Below are 19,043 nucleotides of genomic sequence, written 5' to 3' on the forward strand. Positions count from 1 at the left end.
TGGTCAGTGGCTTGTGATTTGCTCCCCTGTGACTCTGATCAGAGGGGTGAGGGTGGTCTAACCAGGAGCTATACCTTGCCCAAGGGTGACCTGAAGGCTAGTAGAGGGAAGGGGCGCCTCTGGTAGTGGCGGATCTCCACCTCCCCACCCAACACGTAGATTGATTGTATCTGCATAAAGTGACGCTGGCCGGGGATGCAGAGGGCTGGATTTAGTTGCTGGAGGCTTTGATCAGCCTTTCTGCTTGGGGGGAAGTTCACTGTCCTTGCTCCCTCCCTCTCCCCATCTTCTAACCTTCCCGTGCCGCCTGCCAGGCGGGACTGAAATCTCACACCCCCCCGACGCGCCTCGCAGGGAAATCCGTGCCCCGACCCGGGATTATTAATTCCAAGACGCGTCAGTCACCGAGGGAGGGAGCGCGTCACCAGCCGGAGCTCGAAGGCTGCCTATAAATTGGCGGGTTTCGGTACCTGACAGCTCTGTGAGGGGAGCCGGAGACAGCAACAGCAAAGATTCGGGCGGTCCACTGAAACCGAGTCCGTCCCCTTCCAGCTCCGGGAATGAGATTCCATGACAGTTCCACCGGCCGCCCGTGATCCCACCAGCAGCCGGCGCCGGAGCAAAACGTGCGCTCAGCAAGGGTCGCTTACTTTGGAAGCCTGCTGCAATCAGACGGGCAAAGTTATGTTCTGTTCTCAGTACACAGCCGTGCGCGACATCGCTCTGCACGCCGCGGTCTCTGTGATCCTTTCCGCGCCGGTAAGTGCCACCTGAACAGTTACTGCTTCTGGGGATTCGGATGGGAGAACTCTGTCGCCCGCTCTTCTGGAGCTAAAGTAAGGTGAGAGAGAGAGAGAGAGACAGACACGTAGAAACACTCCGCAGGTCAGGCAGTACCTGTGGAGAAACGAGACGGCGTTCACGCCTCCTGTTCCACCAGGGAATCCACACGCAGAAGGGAATGTGTAAAATTCACTTCGGTATCCCAGTAATTTCAAACAGGAATCGCTGGAACATCAGGCCAGTCTGTGGGGACAGGGGAGAAAGGAAGAGAGATGGGGAGGGGGTTAGAAAGAGGGGAGGGAGTGGGGGGGGGAGAGAGGGAAGAGGGAGGGGAAGGGACAGAGAAGAGGGAGGAGAGGAGAGGGAGAGGGAGGAGAGGAGAGGAGGGTAGAGAGGAGAGGAGGAGAGAGAGGGTGGGGGTGAAGGAGAGGGGGAGAGAGAGCAGGAGGAGAAGGAGAGAGGAGAGGGAGAGAGTGAAGGAGAGAGTGAGGAGGAAAGGAAGAACGATAGGGGAGAGGGAGAGAGGGGAAGGAGTGTGAGAGAAAGAGGGGGAAGGAGTGGGGAGAGGGAGGGTGGGGGAAGGAGGGAGAGGGTGGGGAGGAGAGGGAGAGGGTGGGGAAGGAGAGAGGGAGAGGAGGGTAGGGAAGGAGAGGGAGAGGATGGGGAAGGAGAGGGAGAGGGTGGGAAGGAGAGGGGAGGAAGGTGGGGAGGAGAGGGGGAGGGAGCGGAGAGGGGGAGAGTAGGCAGAGGGGGAGAGTGGAAGAAGGAGGGAGAGAGAAAGAGGGAGAGAAGGAGAGGAGGGGTGAAGGAGAGGGAGAGAGTGGTGAGGAGAGGGAGAGAGCAGGCAGAGAGGGGGAGAGAAGGTAAAAAAGAGGAGGAGAGGGAGAAAAAGAAAGAGGGAGAGAGAGAAGGGAGGAGAGGGGGAACAGAGGGGGAGAAGGAGGTGGAGAATGGGGAGAGGTGGGAGAAAGAGAGAGGGGAGAATGTGAGGGTGAGAGGGGAGAAGGTGTGGGATAGGGGAGAAGGAGGGGGGAGGAGGGTGAGAGAGGGGGAGAAGGAGAGGGGGAGAGGAGAAGGAGGGGGGAGGAGGGGGAGAGAGGGGAGAAGGAGAGGGGGAGAGGAGGAGGAGAGAGAGAGGGGAGAAGGTGTGGGATAGGGGAGAAGGAGAGGGGGAGGAGGGTGAGAGAGGGGGAGAAGGAGAGGGGGAGAGGAGGAGGGTGAGAGAGGGGAGAAGGTGTGGGATAGGGGAGAAGGAGAGGGGGAGGAGGGAGGGGGAGGGAGAGGGTGAGAGGAGGAGGAGAGAGGGGAGAAGGTGTGGGATAGGGAAGGAGAGGGGGAGGAGGGAGAGACGAGGAGAGGGGGAGAATGTGAGGGTGAGAGGGGGAGAAAGAGGTGGAAGGAGAGAGAGATATGGGAAAAGGAGAGAGGAGGTGAGGTGTAGACGAGAGAGTGGGGAGAGAGTGAAGGAGAAAGGGGGAGTGAGAGAGGGTTTGAATGAGGGAGGTGAAGGCTGAGGGTTGGGGAGAGAGGGAGGGAGTGAGAGAGGTGGGGGAGAGAGAGGGGGAGTAGTGGTTAGAGAGAGGGTGTTTAATGTCAGAGGGTGTTTAAAATAGGAAAACAGATTATTATCTGAATGGTGGCCGATTAGGAAAATGGGAGGTGCAACGAGACCTGGGTGTCATTATACACCAGTCATTGAAAGTGGGCATGCAGGTACAGCAGGCGGTGAAAAAGGCGAATGGTATGCTGGCATTTATAGTGAGAGGATTCGAGTACAGGAGCAGGGAGGTACTACTGCAGTTGTACAAGGCCTTGGTGAGACCACACCTGGAGTGTTGTGTGCAGTTTTGGTCCCCTAATCTGAGGAAAGACATCCTTGCTATAGAGGGAGTACAAAGAAGGTTCACCAGATTGATTCCTGGGATGGCAGGACTTTCATATGAAGAAAGACTGGATGAACTGGGCTTGTACTCGTTGGAATTTAGAAGATTGAGGGGGGATCTGATTGAAACGTATAAGATCCTAAAGGGATTGGACAGGCTAGATGCAGGAAGATTGTTCCCGATGTTGGGGAAGTCCAGAACGAGGGGCCACAGTTTGAGGATAGAGGGGAAGCCTTTTAGGACCGAGATTAGGAAAAACTTCTTCACACAGAGAGTGGTGAATCTGTGAAATTCTCTGCCACAGGAAGCAGTTGAGGCCAGTTCATTGGCTATATTTAAGAGGGAGTTAGATATGGCCCTTGTGGCTACGGGGGTCAGGGGGTATGGAGGGAAGGCTGGGGCGGGGTTCTGAGTTGGATGATCAGCCTTGATCATAATAGATGGCGGTGCAGGCTCGAAGGGCCGAATGGCCTACTCCTGCACCTATTTTCTATGTTTCTATGTTTCTAATGTCAATGACTCTGCCTAATTTCAATTCAATACTCAGCGGAGTCTGAAAACAATATTTAAAAATCAGAACATACTGTAAATACACAGCAGGTTAGGCAGCATTTGTGGAAGTAAATGGTTAATATTTTTGGTCAGTGAATTATTTCCTGCACCCCCCCCCCACCATCCCAGACAGTATCTCTGGATGATTCCAGGAATGAAGGGGTTGATATATGAGGTGTATTTGGCAGTTTTGTGTCTGTACCGTCTGGAATTTAGAATAATCCGGGGGGATCTCAATGAAACCTACTGAATGTTGAAAGGACTAGATAGGGTGGATGTGGAGAGGATGTTTCCTATGGGGCGGCACATAGTGTGGTGGTTAGCACAAATCTTTACAGTACCAGCGACCCGGGTTCAATTTCCTATCCAGAACTACAGGGCACAGCCTCAAAACTGAGGGTGACCTTTCGGAACAGGGGTAAGGAGGAACTTTTTTAGCCAGTGAGTAGTGAATCTGTGGAGTGCTCTGACACAGACTGCGATGGAGGCCAAGTCCGTGGGTATATTTCAGGCGGAAGTTGATCGTTCCCAATTGGTCGGGGCATCAAAGGATATGGCGAAAAGGCAGGTATACAGCGGGTAGAGTGGGATCCGGGATTAGCCATGATTGAATAGAGGAGCAGACTTGATGGGCTGAATGGCCTAATTCTGCTCCTCTATTGTAATGGGCATACTTAATGTACTTTCCTGCAGTCACCTAGTACATGAGAACATAATTTTAAGGTCCGGCTATCCACTCGATCTATTCCTCTTGTCATCTTGTACATCTCTATTAAGTCACCTCTCAGTCTCCTTTGCTCCAAAGAGAAAAGTCCTTGCTCACTCAAATTATCTACCTCTCCCCCATCCTTTTTATACTGGATATCTCCTCAATATCTTTTGAAGATTTTCCCCTGATGAGGGGTTTTTATTCGAAACGTTGACTGTCCATTTCTCTGCATAGTTGCTGCCTGACTTGCTTTGTTCCTCCAGCATTTTGTATGTTTCTTCCAATCTGCGTCTGCATCTTTCTTTGGTTTCAGCCCGTTTAGAGACCAAACACCCTGGTTCTGTTTTCAGGTTGGGAAATTGATGGTAGAAGTTGGATTGCCTGGTCTTCCCATCTCCGTCCCACAGATTAAAGATGCCAGGCACCAATTCGACCTTCAAAGTTTTAACCCTGTCATGGATTAGAACCACAACTTCCTTCTTTTTGCTGGTGTCTTGCACTTTGCGTGTGCCCCTGGGTGTGTCCAGGACTTGGGAGTCCTCGTGCACGATTCTCTATGGGATAACTTTCAGGCTGAGTCAGCGTTAGCATTCATTTCGAGAAGGTTAGAATATAAAAGGAAAGCTGTGATGCTGAGGCTTTATAAGGCATTGGTCAGACTGCACTTTGAGAGCTGTTCCAGGGCCCTGACAGCCACTTTTAGGTGTTGCACGTACAGCTGCCACAAAACAACAAATTTCACAGCACACATCAGTGCCAATAAAACTGATTCTCATTCTAAGAAGCTCTTCTTATCAGTGATGTGTATTTGATTGTACGTGCCTGTGATGGTGCTGCAAGGAGGTTTCTCCTTGCACCTGTGCACACACGGGCTTGTGTATTTGACAACTTTGGTGAAGAAAGCATTTGGCACGTTTGTTTTTATCAGTCAGGTCACTGAGAACTGGGCATTGGAGAGAATCCAGAGGAGATTCGTAAGATTGATTCTGGGAATGAATGGTTAACATGTGAGGAATGTTTGATGGTTCTGGGTCTGTACTCACTGGAGTTTTGAAGAATGAGTGGGGGCTGGCATTGAAACCCACCAAATACTGAAATGCCTAGCGGGGGTTCGTTAGCCGTGGTTGGCAGCTCACCAAGGAGAAGGAAGGCTCTGATCTCAACCCTCTGCCGCCCTGCAGCTATACCCACTCACGGAGAAGGCTTCAGGCGTAAACCCTGGGGAAAAATCCGGAGCTAGAGTCCCTAAGGCAGTCCCTGTGTTGAGTTCAACACTGACTGGCAACTCCTGCAATGCTGCTGGTGACAGACTGTATCGACCTCTGTCGTTCCTCTGGGCTCATCAGCGACATGGAGAGGAGGAGCCTGCTACACGGGCAACAGCTTGCTCTCCATATCGTACTGTGTATTGCAGACAGCTGGAACACGACATCCATCGTTGACCCCACCAATGGAGAGCCTCAAGCATAATCATGCAAACTAAACTAAATCCCCTCTGCTTGTACATCATCCAAATCCTCAATTTCCTGAATATTCACATGTCTACCTAACAGCTTCTTAAAGATGAGTATTATGTCCCCAATTCCCCTCGCAGCCCATTCCAGACACCTACCTCTCTGGAAAAAGATTTGGTCCAATCTCTCTTTATAGCTAATACCCTCTAATCCAGCCAGCATCCCATAGACCTCTTCTGCAACTTTTTCAAAGCTTTAAGTCATTTTTTTTAAAAATCAAAGTACGTATAAGTCACCGTTTACCACCTTGAGATTTGTCTTCCTGCAGGCATTTACAGGAAAATAAGGAAATACAGTAGAATTTATGAAAAACTATACACAAAGAGTGACAAACAGCCAATGTTAATGACCAGAATCTCTGCTTTCACTACTCAGTCAGATTCGTTCAGTTCTTGCTTTGTAGATTTCCAGCATTTTTCCCCAAAACTGGTGACAGGAATATTGGGGCATTCATATATTGTTTTTATCCTCTCTGTCCGTCCGTCTGTTCTCTCTGTCTCTCCTCCCCCCCCTCTGTCTCTCCTTCCCCCCCCTGTCTCTCCTTCCCCCCCCCCCCGTCTCTCCTTCCACCCCCCCCGTCCTTCCTTCCCCCTCTGTCTCTCTCTCCTTTCTTATATGATGTGGTTGTATTTGCTGCCCTTCCCTAACCCCTGGCTGCCGTTCCATGATCTGCTGTACATCAGGGCAGGAAATTCAAAGCCGCTGCTATTTCTGCAGCATCTCCTTCAGAACATCGGCACGTGGATCACCAGATCCTTCGGACTTTTAACAGCGTTGCTATTATGTTCTTCCAATAACACTAAGATCTTACAGCTCCTCATTCATGTTGGACACTGGTTCCCCTAATATTTTTGGCAGGATTTTTTTTTAATCTTTTTCTGTAAAGACAAAAACAAAGTGCTTGTTTAATTTCTCAGACATTTCCGTACTCCCCAGTATAAATATTACGATAAGCAGAGGAGATTTATGACTTGTTATGTATTGAATTGGCACGTTTTCAGTGCTGTTCCCTGAACAGAGGGTGCACAGATATGGGAGTACCCAGTGGAAGCCTTCACCAACCTTTTCTGATTTGACTGATATAACCTGGACACATAGCCCTCCAGAATCGCCTTCACGGCGCTTTGGTTGTCTGATATGCGCTACTTCGCTGCTGTGATGGAAAGGAATAGATGGGATAGGACAAGTCTGAGGGGGTGGGCACAGGCTTGCCCTCTGAGTCAGCGAAGACTAACTGGCCTGCTATTATTTTTATTGATCATAGAAAGCATCCTATTTGGATGCATAACGGTTTGGTAAGGCAAGAGTTTTTCTTGTATTTTCACGGATTGTCCTCTTTAGCACATTGGTTGTTTGTCAGCCTGTGTAGTTTTTCATTCCTTCTATTGTATTTCTTTGTTCTGCTGTGAATGCCTGCAAGAAAATGAATCTCAGGGTAGTATATGGTGGCACATACATTCTTTGATAATAAATTTACGTTGAACTTTAATGTCTGCTCTGCCCGTGACTGCAGCAAACCGCAGAGGGTTGTGGACACAGCTCAGCACATCACGGAAACCAGCCTCCCCTCTGTGGGCTCTATCTACACTTCTCACTGCCTCAGTACAGCAGACAGCAGCATCAAAGTCTGCACTCACCCAGACATTCTCCCTTTCTCCCCATATCATCAGGCAAAAGATACAGGAGCGTGTACCACCAGGCCCAAGGGTCACTTCTACCCCGCTGTTATCAGACTCTGGGACGATCTGATGAACTCTTGACCTCACAAGTACCTCATTGTGACCTTTCACCTTACTATTGCTACCAGCACTGCTCTTTCACCGGGACCGTAATACTTTATTCTGCACACTGTTATTGTTTTATCTTGCACTGCCTCAGTGCATTGTTGTAATGACCGATCCTGTATGGTTGGGTTTGACCATGGACGTGTACGTGATAGGCAGGCCTGGGCGGTACGAAATGGAGAGCAAGCTGTTGCCCGTGCAGCAGACTCCCTCTCTCCACGCAGCTGATAAACCCACAGGAACGGCACAGACTGACCCAGTTTGGCACCGGCGGCATCGCGGGAGTTGCCAGTCAGCGTTGAACTCAATGTCGGGCTGCCTCAGGGACTCCAGCTCCGGATTTTTCCCTCAGGATTTACTCCTGAAGCCTTCCCCATGAGTGGGTATAGCCGCGAGGCAGCTAAGGTCTGAGATCAGAGTCTTCCTTCTCCTAAGTGAGCTGCCAGCCATGGCTGACAAGCCCCATCTGCCTGAAGTGACTGGTTTTAAGGCGTCAGTAACCCGCCTTTGCCCCTTCCCCTGTCGGTAAAAATGGTTCAGCTGGACTTGGTTGTCAGAGACTATTTGAAGCACACACCATTGGGAGCATTTAATAGGTATTGGGAGCTTGTCCTCATTACCACCCCCCCACCCCTGGCTATGACAACGGTAAGGATCCAAGACATTATGCAGAACAAGCTTTTCATAGTACCTCTGTACATGTGACAATATGAACTATAACTCTTTAAAATCTTGTAAGGAAATTAAGGGGAGGAATGGAGTCAATATTTCATGTCAAGGCCCCTTTGTCTGGAAGCTGCTACTAGTGCTTATGATTTGGGGGAAAGAGGTGAACTGGCCAATACATGTGAAATATGGCTTCAATAAATCAGAGTGACTTACACTACTGGAGGAGATTATTCAGTCGCAAGCTTAATGCTGTCTAAACTAAGGAGGCTCTGTCCAGTCCAGAGTGATGTAGCTTCGTGCTCTTCCATTCAGCTGCATAAAGCTTTCTGCCTCCACCAGCCATTGTGTTCCAGGCTCATGGAGTGCAGGAAATAGAACAGTACAGGCCCTTTGGCCCACAATGTTGTGCTGACCCTTTGCCCTTCTCCAAGATCAATCTAACCCTTCCCTCCCACATAGCTCTCCATTTTTCTTTCATCCATGTGCATATCTTTGGAGGGGAATAAAGAGTAGACGCATCTGGATGAGAGGCTTCATCAGGCCTGGAAAGGAAGGAGTCAGAAGCTCGAATAAGAAAGTGGGGGGTGAGGGGGGAGGAAAGTATAGGGCTGGCAGGTTTCAATCTCCCTAATGTTACTGTCCTGGGCAGCACACTCATTGCAACTACCACTCTCAGTGTGTTTAAAATAAAAATACCCCTGACATCCCTCCTACACGTTCCTCCAATCTCCTTAAAGTTATGCCCCCTCACGTTAGCCATTTCCGCCCTGGCTGTCCAGTCGATCCTCTTGTACACCTTTATTAAGACACCACTCATCCTCCTTCACTCCAAACAGAAAAAGCCCTAGCTCACTTAACCAATCTTCATACGTGCTCTCTAATCCAGGCAACATCCTGATAAATCTCCTCTGCTCCCTCTCTGAAGTTTTCATGTCCTTCCTATAATGAGGAATGGAATATCCTCTCCAAGTCCACTCTATCTAGGCCTTTCAATATTCAATAGGTTTCACTTTCCTCTGAACTCCAGCAAGTACAGGCCCAGAGCCATCAAATGCTCTGCATATGTTAACCCTTTCATTCCTGGGATCATTCTCGTGAACCTCACCTGGACCCCCTCCAATGCCAGCGCATGCTTTCTTAGATAAGGGGTTATAATAGTCAAAGGGTAGTCTGACCAATTTCTTATAAATCCTCGGCATCATATCCTTGCTTTTATGTTCTAGTTCTCTCAAAGTGAACGCTAACATTGCATTTGCCTTCCTTAGCACTGACACAACCTGCAAGTTAACCCTTCAGGAATCCTGCACAAGGACTCCCAAGTCCCTTTGAGCCCTTGATATCTGATATTGAAAGAAGTCCAGATGAAGGGTCTGTGTCCATTTCCTTCCACAGATGCTGTTTGACCCACTGAATTCCTCCAGTGTTGTTGCTTCAGATTCCAGTATCTGTAGTGTCTGGTACTTATAATAGATTTGCTCATGCTGTTGGAAGCATTAAGCCATCTTGGCAAAAGGTATAGGAAAGTGGGAATATTTCAGAAGAGAGAACTGTAATGCGGGATGTGGAAGGGAGTGTTTGAGAAAAAAGAATTAACAGGAGAGAAGAGAAGTTAGTGGAAAAGATTTCTGGTGCTTAATGGTATGTTTTTTATTACAAGGCCATTTTCCCAATAGGGTTAGATTGATCATAGACTAGTTTAAAGGGTCAGTGCATCATTGTGGCTGAAGGGTTGCACTGTTCCATGTCTCTATGTTCTACACAGTGGCCACTTTATCAAGTACACCTGGTGGAAAATTGTTTGTCAGATTGGAGGCCGGTGACCAGTGGTGTGCCTCAGGGATCTGTACTGGGTCCAATGTTGTTTGTCATATATATTAATAATCTGGATGATGGGGTGGTAAATTGGATGAGTAAGGATGCAGATGATACTAAGATAGGTGGAGTTGTGGATAATGAAGTAGGTTTTCAAAGCTTGCAGAGAGATTTAGGCCAGTTAGAAGAGTGGGCTGAAAGATGGCAGATGGAGTTTAATGCTGATAAATGTGAGGTGCTACATTTTGGTAGGACTAATCAAAATAGGACATACATGGTAAATGGTAGGGCATTGAAGAATGCAGTAGAACAGAGGGATCTAGGAATAATGATGCATAGTTCCCTGAAGATGGAATCTCATGTGGATAGGGTGGTGAAGAAAGTTACTGGTATGCTGGCCTTTATAAATCAGAGCATTGAGTATAAGAGTTGGGATGTAATGTTGAAATTGTACAAGGCATTGGTGAGGCCAAATTTAGATTTTTGTGTACAGTTTTGGTCACAAGATTATCGGAAGGATGTCAACAAAATAGACAGAGTACAGAGAAGGTTTACTAGAATGTTACCTGGGTTTCATCACCTAAGTTACAGAGAAAGGTTGAACAAGTTAGGTCTTTATTCCTTGGAGCATAGAAGGTTGAGGGGGGACTTGATAGAGGTATTTAAACTTATGAGGGGGATAGATAGAGTTGACGTGGATAGGCTTTTTCCATTGAGAGTGGGGAAGATTCAAACAAGAGGACATGAGTTGAGAGTTAAAAGACAAAAGTTTAGGGGTAACATAAGGGGGAACTTCTTTACTCAGAGAGTGGTAGCTGTGTGGAACGAGCTTCCAGCAGAAGTGGTTGAGGCAGGTTTGATGTTGTCATTTAAAGTTAAACTGGACAGCTATATGGACAGGAAAAGGAATGGAGGGTTATGGGCTGAGTGCAGGTCCGTGGGGCTAGGTGAGAGTGGGAGTTCGGCACAGACTAGAAGGGCTGAGATGGCCTGTTTCTGTGCTGTAATTGTTATATGGTTATGTGGTGCTTCCCTCTCCCTTCCCCTTCTCAACTGTGCCCTCTGCCTGGCCCCTTCCCACTCTCAGTCCACAAGTCAGAATCAGGTTTATCAACACTCATGCATGTTATAAAATGTGTTATTTTTTTTGCAGCAGTATAGTGCAATGCATAAAATTACCACAGTGCTGTGTGCAGGTGCATCTTATTTGCAGCAGCATTCTCAGACCTATGGCATTAGAGACACAGCACATAACAAAACACCAAAATTAAACATCAATTATGCAAGAAAAAAACATAACTGGAACAAATAGAATGAAGCCCATTGTTGTGCGACGTGGTCATTGTGCTGCTAAGCTGTAGAGATCAGGGTGTGACGGCTGGTTCAAGAACTAAGTGGCTGAAGGGAAGTAGTTGTCCTTCAACCTGGTGGTGTGGGGGTTCAGGCGTTGGTAGCTGCCAGAAGATGGTGGGGATCTTTCATGGATGTTGTTTTCTATTTGTGGCAGTGCGTCCTGTAGGTATTACCAGTGGTAGGGAGGTACGCGTTCATGAGGTGTTGGGAGCCCCCTACTCTCTGCAGCTTCTTGCATTCCTGCTGATTTGAAGTGCCATACCAGACGGTGACGCAGCCGGGAACTCAAACCCAACGTTAATCGACAGATGTCCCCTTGCTTGATAGCATCAGTACCCCATAGTAGTTTGTGTGAGCTTCCAGGACGTGGCCTCTTCTCATCGCTACCTGCCGTTGAGGAGGAAGTCCAGAAGTCTGAGAGCACACACTCACCGTTTGAAGAAAAGCTTCTCCTCCGCCATCCGGTTTCTGAACGGACAATGAACCCACCTCACTATTTTGTTTTCTCTCGTTTTGCTCTACTCATGTAATTTAAAGTTTTTAATATATATTTTTATTGTAATTTGTGGTTTTTTTAAAATTATGTATTGCAAAGTACTGCTGTTGCCAAATAACAAATTTCATGACGTGTGCCAGTTATGGGGCAGCACATAGTGTGGTGGTTAGCCCAAGTCTTTACAGTACCGGCGACCCGGGTTCAATTCCCATCACTGTCTGTAAGGAGTCTGTAGGTTCTCCCCGTGACCGCGTCGGTTTCCTCCGGGTGCTCTGGTTTCCTCCCACAGACCAAAGACGTACTGATTGGTAGGTTAAATGCTCATTGTAAATTGTCCTGTGACTAGGCAAGGGTTAAATTGGGGTTGCAGAACGGCACGACTGAAAGGGCTGGAATCCCGACCTGTATCTCAATAAAATAAAAAAAAATATTAAATCTGATTCTGATAACTGGCCTAGTCATTGACTGATGTAATTGTGTGAAGGAAACTTCATGATCTCACTTTGTCGCATTATATTGAGCTTATATCTATGTGCTTTACCCAAATGTGCCCTGTTAAGTAAAAGGGAGCTGTGCGATGTGAGATTGTGGAGGAATTTTGGGTACAGGGAATGAAATGACAGGGATCAAGACTGATAGAATTTCCCTTCTTGGGACCTAGCATGGATCTCAGTAGGCTGAGTGGCTTACTCCTGTGTTGACGTGACCCAGCACGCCCATCAGCTACCACCACTCTCTCAAGAGTTTGGGGAATCTGACCGTGGGTACTGTCCACGTGGAGTTTGCACATTCTCCTTATGATAGAGGGTTCTCTGGTTTCCACCCACAACTCACAGTGTTGGGCTTGGTGTGCTATTGGCTGCTGTAAATGTGGGTGAGTGGGTAATAGGAAACTAAAGTGGAGTAGGTGGGCCTGTGGGAGAGATAAGAGGTTACAGGGGATAAGTTTTGGGCACCTTTTCTAAGAAAGGATGTGCTGACGTTGGAGTGGGTTCAGAGGGAGTTCACAAGAATGACTTCAAGAATGGGTTTTCATCTGAGGAGCGTTTGATGGCTTTAGGCCTGTACTCACTGGAAGTCAGAAGAATGAGTGGTGATCTCATTGAAATCCATCAAATGTTGAAAGGCCTCAGTAGAGTGGATGTGGAGGGGATGTTTCCTATGGTGGGAGAGTCTAAGACCAGAGGGCACAGCCTCGGAATAGAGGGATGTCCATTTAGAATGGAGATGAGGAGGAATTTCATTAGCCAGGGAGTGGTGAATCTGTGGAATTCATTGCCACAGGTAACTGTGGAAGCCAAGCCATTGGCTATATTTAAGGCAAAGATTGATAGTTTATTGATTAGTCAGGGCATGAAAGCATATGGAGAGAGGGCAGGAGATTGGGGCTGAGGGGGGAAAATGGATCAGTCATGACTGAGCAGATTCAATGGTCAAATGGCCTAATTCTGCTCCTGTATCTTATGGTCTTAAGAAATGGGGCAAATGGGACTGTTGGGAGATGGCATGGACTTGATGAGCAGAGCTGTTGCCTTCTGTGTTTTACCATGAGTAAGTAACTGGTTACCACCCACTAAAATAACAAACATATAACAACGGACGACCCAACATCACACCGAACAGTGAGTCATAGAGATAGACTGCATGGAAACAGGCCCCCTTGGCCTATTCATCCATGCCTGCCTGTGCGGGTCCAATTTGCCCACATTTGGCCCATATTGCTCTAAACTAGGGGCACCCAACCACTGACCCCTCGGTTAATGGTAGGTGTCCCCAGCATAAAATGTTGGGAACCCCTGCTCTAGACCTTTCCTGTCTCTGTACTGTCCAAGAGTCTTTTAAATGTTGTGACTGTTCCTGCTTCTAGCTCTGTGTTGTTCTGCGGAACATGGTGGGCGTGCTATGTTAGTGCCAGAATGGGTGATGGCGCGCAGGCTGTCCTGGGCACACCTTGGGTACGTTGGTTGTTAACGCCAATGACGCGTCTCACTGTATGTTTTACAGGACGGCTGAGTCTGAACCTCAGGGTCTGTTCAACCATCATCCAACAGCAGGATAGAAGCTGCTCTGGAGGCTGGCACTTTTCAGACCTTAAGACCGTAAGAGATAGGAGCAGAATGAGGCCATTTGGCCCATCGAGTCTGATACACCATTTCATCATGGCCGATCCATTTCTCTCTCTCAGCCCCCATCTCCTGCCTTTTCCCCCGTATCCCTTCGTACCCTGACTAATCAAGAACCTATCGACCTCTGCCTTAAATGACTTGGCCTCCACAGCTGCAATGAATTCCGCATATTCACCACTCTCTGGCTAAAGAAATTCCCCCTCATCTCCATTCTAAATGGGTATCCCTCTACTCTGAGGCCCTCTGGTCTTAGACTTTTCCAGCCTTTTTTACCATCTGCCTGATGAGTGTCATGGACAGGAGAACATCTGGCATGGGTGGGACCTCTGATTTTGTCAGCTGTTTTACTGGTATTAGTGTGATCACTTGGGTCGAGTATGGCGTTCTCCTAAGGGTTGTCAATTGGTGGGTGTAGAGGCTGTTCCGGGACCCACATATTCTGGTGCAAGAGTGGTGGCTGTATTTAGTGGCTGGGTCTTTTCATTGTTCAGTCTCCTCTTTCTCAGCTGCCGCTTGTTATTAGGGGTCGTCATGGTGGCGTCGCGGTTAGTGCGACACTATTACAGCTGGGGGCGTCGGAGTTCAGTTCCAGCATCCTCAGAAAGCAAATTTCCATGAGCGCATGGGTTTCCTCCGGATGCTCCGGTTTCCTCCCAAATTCCAAAGACGTACCAGCTAATTGGCCGTTGTAAATTGTGCTGTGAATGGGCTCGGGTTAAGTACGTGGGTGGCTGGGTGTCGCGGCTCGGAGCGCCGGTAGTGCCTGCTCAGCACAGCATATCTAAATAAATAAGCAGACAGATAACTAAATAAACAAAATTATAGAAATCAATCGGATTCAGACGGAATGTGTCAGCTTTCGGAGGGAGAAAAAGGAAGATAAACCATTGTGGTTCAGGATGGTACAGAGTGAAGTACTGGAAGATGTCGATGGCACTTAGTATAATCTGCTATAAAATTATGGAATTGTACAGCACAGATAATCATTGAGCTGTTTATGGGTCTCCAATCACATTAACGTCTCTCTATCCATAGCTCTGCAAACTTCTCCTCAATGCCTATTGAATTCCCATTTAAAATTAGAATTAATTTTGCACCAATCACTATGGAGCAGTTAATCTCTAAATTCCAGCACTTCACTGTGTGTAAATAAAAATCTCCCCTCTGCTGACTGTAATGAAGGCAGATCAGTTTTTACAAAGTGTCTGGAACATCTTTCATCTCTCCTTTCCACTTGACATTCACAGGACTTCTTCAGACCACTGTGGTTTGGCTTTCGCTCAACTTTCCTGCTTCTCTCTCTGCTCCTCCCCAGCTCTCCCCATTTGGTCTACACTCTCTCGCTCTCTCTCAATATCTCTCTCTCTCTCTCTCTCTCTCTCTCTCTCTATTGCTCTCTCAATCTCTCTCTATCGCTCTCTCTCTCAATATCGCTCTCTCTCTCAATCTCTCTCTCTTTCGATCTCTCTCCCTCTCTCTCGATCGCTCTCTCTCTCTCTCTCTCTCGATCTCTATCTCTCTCGCTCTCTCTCAATCTCTCTTGCTCTCTCTCTCTTGATCTCTCTTGCTCTCTCTCTCTCGATCTCGATCTCTATCTCTACCTCTCTCTCTATCTCAATCTCTATCTCTACCTCTCTCTTTCTCGATCTCTATCTCTCTCGCTCTCTCAATCTCTCTTGCTCTCGATCGCTCTGTCTCTTGCTCTCTCTCAATCTCTCTTGCTCTCTCTCGATCGCTCTCTCTCTTGCTCTCTCTCGATCTCTATCTCTACCTCTCTCTCTCGATCTCTCTTGCTCTCTCTCTCTCTCTCGATCTGTCTCTCAATCTTGATCTCTATCTCTACCTCTCTCTCTCAATATCTCTTGCTCTCTCTCTCTCTCTCAATCTCTCTCTCTATCCCTATCTCTCTCGATTGCTCTTTCTTGATCTGGCTCGCGCTCTCTCGATCCCTGTGTCCGCGGATGGGAGCCGGAGTGGATATGGAGCTGGGAGTTACAGTGACGGGTGACCCGATGTTCATCCGCGGGATCCAGTCACCATTTTTGTGATCCATTATTACAGTGAGATCATAATGAATCAACAGGGCAGAGTGGTGGTGTCACGGTTCCAGCGCTGGTGATCGGGGTTCAGTTTCCGTTGCTGCCTGGGAGGGGCTTGTACATTGTCCTCATGACCGCAGAGGTTTCCTCCGTGTGCTCTGGTTTCCTCCCTCATTCCAAAGACAACTGGATTAGGGCGAGGGCATGCAATGTTGTGCTGGAAGCATGGTGACACTTGTGGGGCTGACTCCAGCACAATCCTGGGACGGTGTCGGTCGTTTACACAGATGACACATTTCACTGTGACAAGTGAAGCTAATCTTTAATCTAGATTACTTTTCTTACAGATGGCCTCGATGCAGTTACCATGCAGTGTGATTGATGAGTTCTATATTGCCAAACACAAGTGTATCCAGGAAAACTCCACCCAGGAGGAAGTCTTCAATGGCACTGATGTGGAAACACCTGGTACTGGCCTTTCCTTCCTGTCTATCTCAGATGGTCAAGTTTGTTCCCCGTGGCACACTGGCACGTCCCGGAGTATCTCCTCTGTCCCGTCCCCAGTGTGCTCCCCTCTTCCTATAATGTGCCCACCACCCACAGTGACATAGAGTGGTACAGCACAGACAGAGGCTATTCAGCCCATCATTCGCTAGTCTCGATGTCCTGTGTTCAGCCCATTTCCTTACAGCCTCGTCCCTCCCCGTACCTTTCCAAATGCTTCTTGAAGGATACCTGCCTCAACCACTTCCTCCAGCAGCTTGTTCCGCATTCTCACCGCCTTCGGTTTGGAAAAGTTGTCCCTCTTTAAGTTTTTTCTGTGTCATCTTAAACCTATTCTTCTTTTTCTTCAGCCCATCATCCCTGCTGGTACATCGGCCTCAGACCAAGCCCGTCACCCCTGCTGGTATATAGGCCTCAGACTAAGCCCGTAACCCCTGCTGGTACATCGGCCTCAGACCAAGCCCGTCACCCCTGCTGGTACATAGGCCTCAGACTAAGCCCGTCACCACAGCTGGTACATAGGCCTCAGACCAAGCCCATCATCCCTGCTGGTACATCGGCCTCAGACTAAGCCCGTCACCCCTGCTGGTATATAGGCCTCAGACCAAGCCCATCACCACTGCTGGTCCATAGGCCTCAGACTAAGCCCGTCACCACAGCTGGTACATAGGCCTCAGACTAAGCCATCACCCCTGCTGGTACATAGGCCTCAGACTAACCCATCAGCCCTGCTGGTACATTGGCCTCAGACTAACCCATCAGCCCTGCTGGTACATAGGCCTCAGACTAACCCATCCCCCCATGCTGGTACATTGGCCTCAGACTAACCCATCAGCCCTGCTGGTACATAGGCCTCAGACTAACCCATCCGCCCTGCTGGTACATAGGCCTCAGACTAACCCATCCCCCCTGCTGGTACATTGGCCTCAGACTAACCCATCAGCCCTGCTGGTACATAGGCCTCAGACTAACCCATCTGCCCTGCTGGTACATAGGCATCAGACTAACCTATCCCCCCTGCTGGTACATAGGCCTCAGACTAACCCATCCCCCCTGCTGGTACATAGGCCTCAGACTAACCTATCCCCCCTGCTGGTACATAGGCCTCAGACTAACCCATCCCCCCTGCTGGTACATAGGCCTCAGACTAACCCATCCCCCCTGCTGGTACATAGGCCTCAGACTAACGCATCCGCCCTGCTGGTACATAGGCCTCAGACTAACCTATCCCCCCTGCTGGTACATAGGCAGACTAACCCATCCCCCCTGCTGGTACATAGGCCTCAGACTAACCCATCCGCCCTGCTGGTACATAGGCCTCAGACTAACCCATCTGCCCTGCTGGTACATAGGCATCAGACTAACCCATCCCCCCTGCTGGTACATCAGCCTCAGACTAACCCATCCCCCCTGCTGGTACATAGGCCTCAGACTAACCCATCCCCCCTGCTGGTACATAGGCCTCAGACTAACCCATCCCCCCTGCTGGTACATAGGCCTCAGACTAACCCATCCCCCCTGCTGGTACATAGGCCTCAGACTAACCCATCCCCCCTGCTGGTACATCAGCCTCAGACTAACCCATTCCCCCCTGCTGGTACATAGGCCTCAGACTAACCCATCAGCCCTGCTGGTACATAGGCCTCAGACTAACCTATCCCCCCTGCTGGTACATAGGCCTCAGACTAACCCATCCCCCCTGCTGGTACATTGGCCTCAGACTAACCCATCCCCCCTGCTGGTACATAGGCCTCAGACTAACCCATCCGCCCTGCTGGTACATAGGCCTCAGACTAACCCATCCGCCCTGCTGGTACATAGGCCTCAGACTAACCCATCCCCCCTGCTGGTACATCAGCCTCAGACCAAGCCCGTCACCCCTGCTGGTACATAGGCCTCAGACTAACCCATTAGAAGGTTGATTGGCCTGGTGGCTTCTGCTTTCACCACAAGACTTCATATGTCTTTTAGGCAAAGGTCTTTCCTCTTCCAGGGATGAGGACTTTAGAGCTTCTCTTGGTGCTTCTGTAGCTCTGGGTTTTTAAGGGGTGGTGTTACTCGCCCCATGCTGAACCCTCCTCCTCTCTCAGTGAGGCTTGGGACAGTCCATGGAGGAATTACCTTAAACCTATGCCCTCGGGTTTGTATACGGTGGCATATAAGTTTACTTCAAACTTTGAACTTTATTATTTCCCCTACCCTGGGGAAAAGACTGTGCCCACCCCCCAGCCCCTGTCTGTGACCTTTCACCTTATCTATAGCCCAGGAACGTAAATAACTGCAGAGAGTAGTGGACTGAGCTCGATACATCACGGGCACTTTCATCCCTGCCCATCAGGAGTACCTTGAGGAGGTGCTACCTCGAAAGGCTACACCCATCATCAAAAAACCCCTCAATCCAGCCAATGCCATTTTCTCAGGCCAGGAGGTACAGAAGCCCGAAGTCCCACAACAGCAGGTTCAAGAACAACTACTTCTCTTCAGCCAGAGGTGATTTGATTGGAGGAAGAAGAGAGGGAGACTCACCAAAGAGGGAGCTGAAGTGATTCTTTGTGATACCGTGGGGCCAATGGTAGCTCTAGTAGCGACGTTATAGGAGGTCAGGGCGTTGGAGTTCAGAGTTCAATTCCAGCGTCCTCTGTAAGCAAGTTTGTATATTCTTTCCATGACCTCTGGGTGCCTTGGTTTCTTCCCACAGAGCAAGGACGTATGGGTCAGTAGGTTGATTGGTCATTGTAAATTGCTCTGTGATTAGGGTTAAATCAGTGCGTTCCTGAGCAGTGCAGCTCGGTGAGCTAAAGGGCCTGATTCGCGCTGTG

At 48.9% G+C, this 19,043-nt stretch overlaps 1 protein-coding gene across 2 annotated transcripts in view; it reads left to right on the forward strand.

The window, feature by feature from the left end:
- The first annotated feature begins 245 nt into the window (after window positions 1-245).
- Window positions 246-19,043, forward strand: part of LOC140195586 (secretin receptor-like) — a 59,849-nt gene continuing 41,051 nt past the window's right edge. Inside the window, exons 1-2 of one of the 2 annotated variants that reach the window (XM_072254191.1) lie at window positions 246-759; window positions 16,068-16,188. In XM_072254191.1, coding sequence (XP_072110292.1) covers window positions 571-759; window positions 16,068-16,188 — 310 coding nt within the window. In that variant the 5' untranslated portion in view covers window positions 246-570. The remainder of the gene's footprint in view (window positions 760-16,067; window positions 16,189-19,043) is intronic. The other variant, XM_072254190.1, reaches the window with a different exon arrangement.

Source organism: Mobula birostris, chromosome 3 (assembly GCF_030028105.1).
Source record: "Mobula birostris isolate sMobBir1 chromosome 3, sMobBir1.hap1, whole genome shotgun sequence".
Lineage (NCBI taxonomy): Eukaryota > Metazoa > Chordata > Chondrichthyes > Myliobatiformes > Myliobatidae > Mobula > Mobula birostris.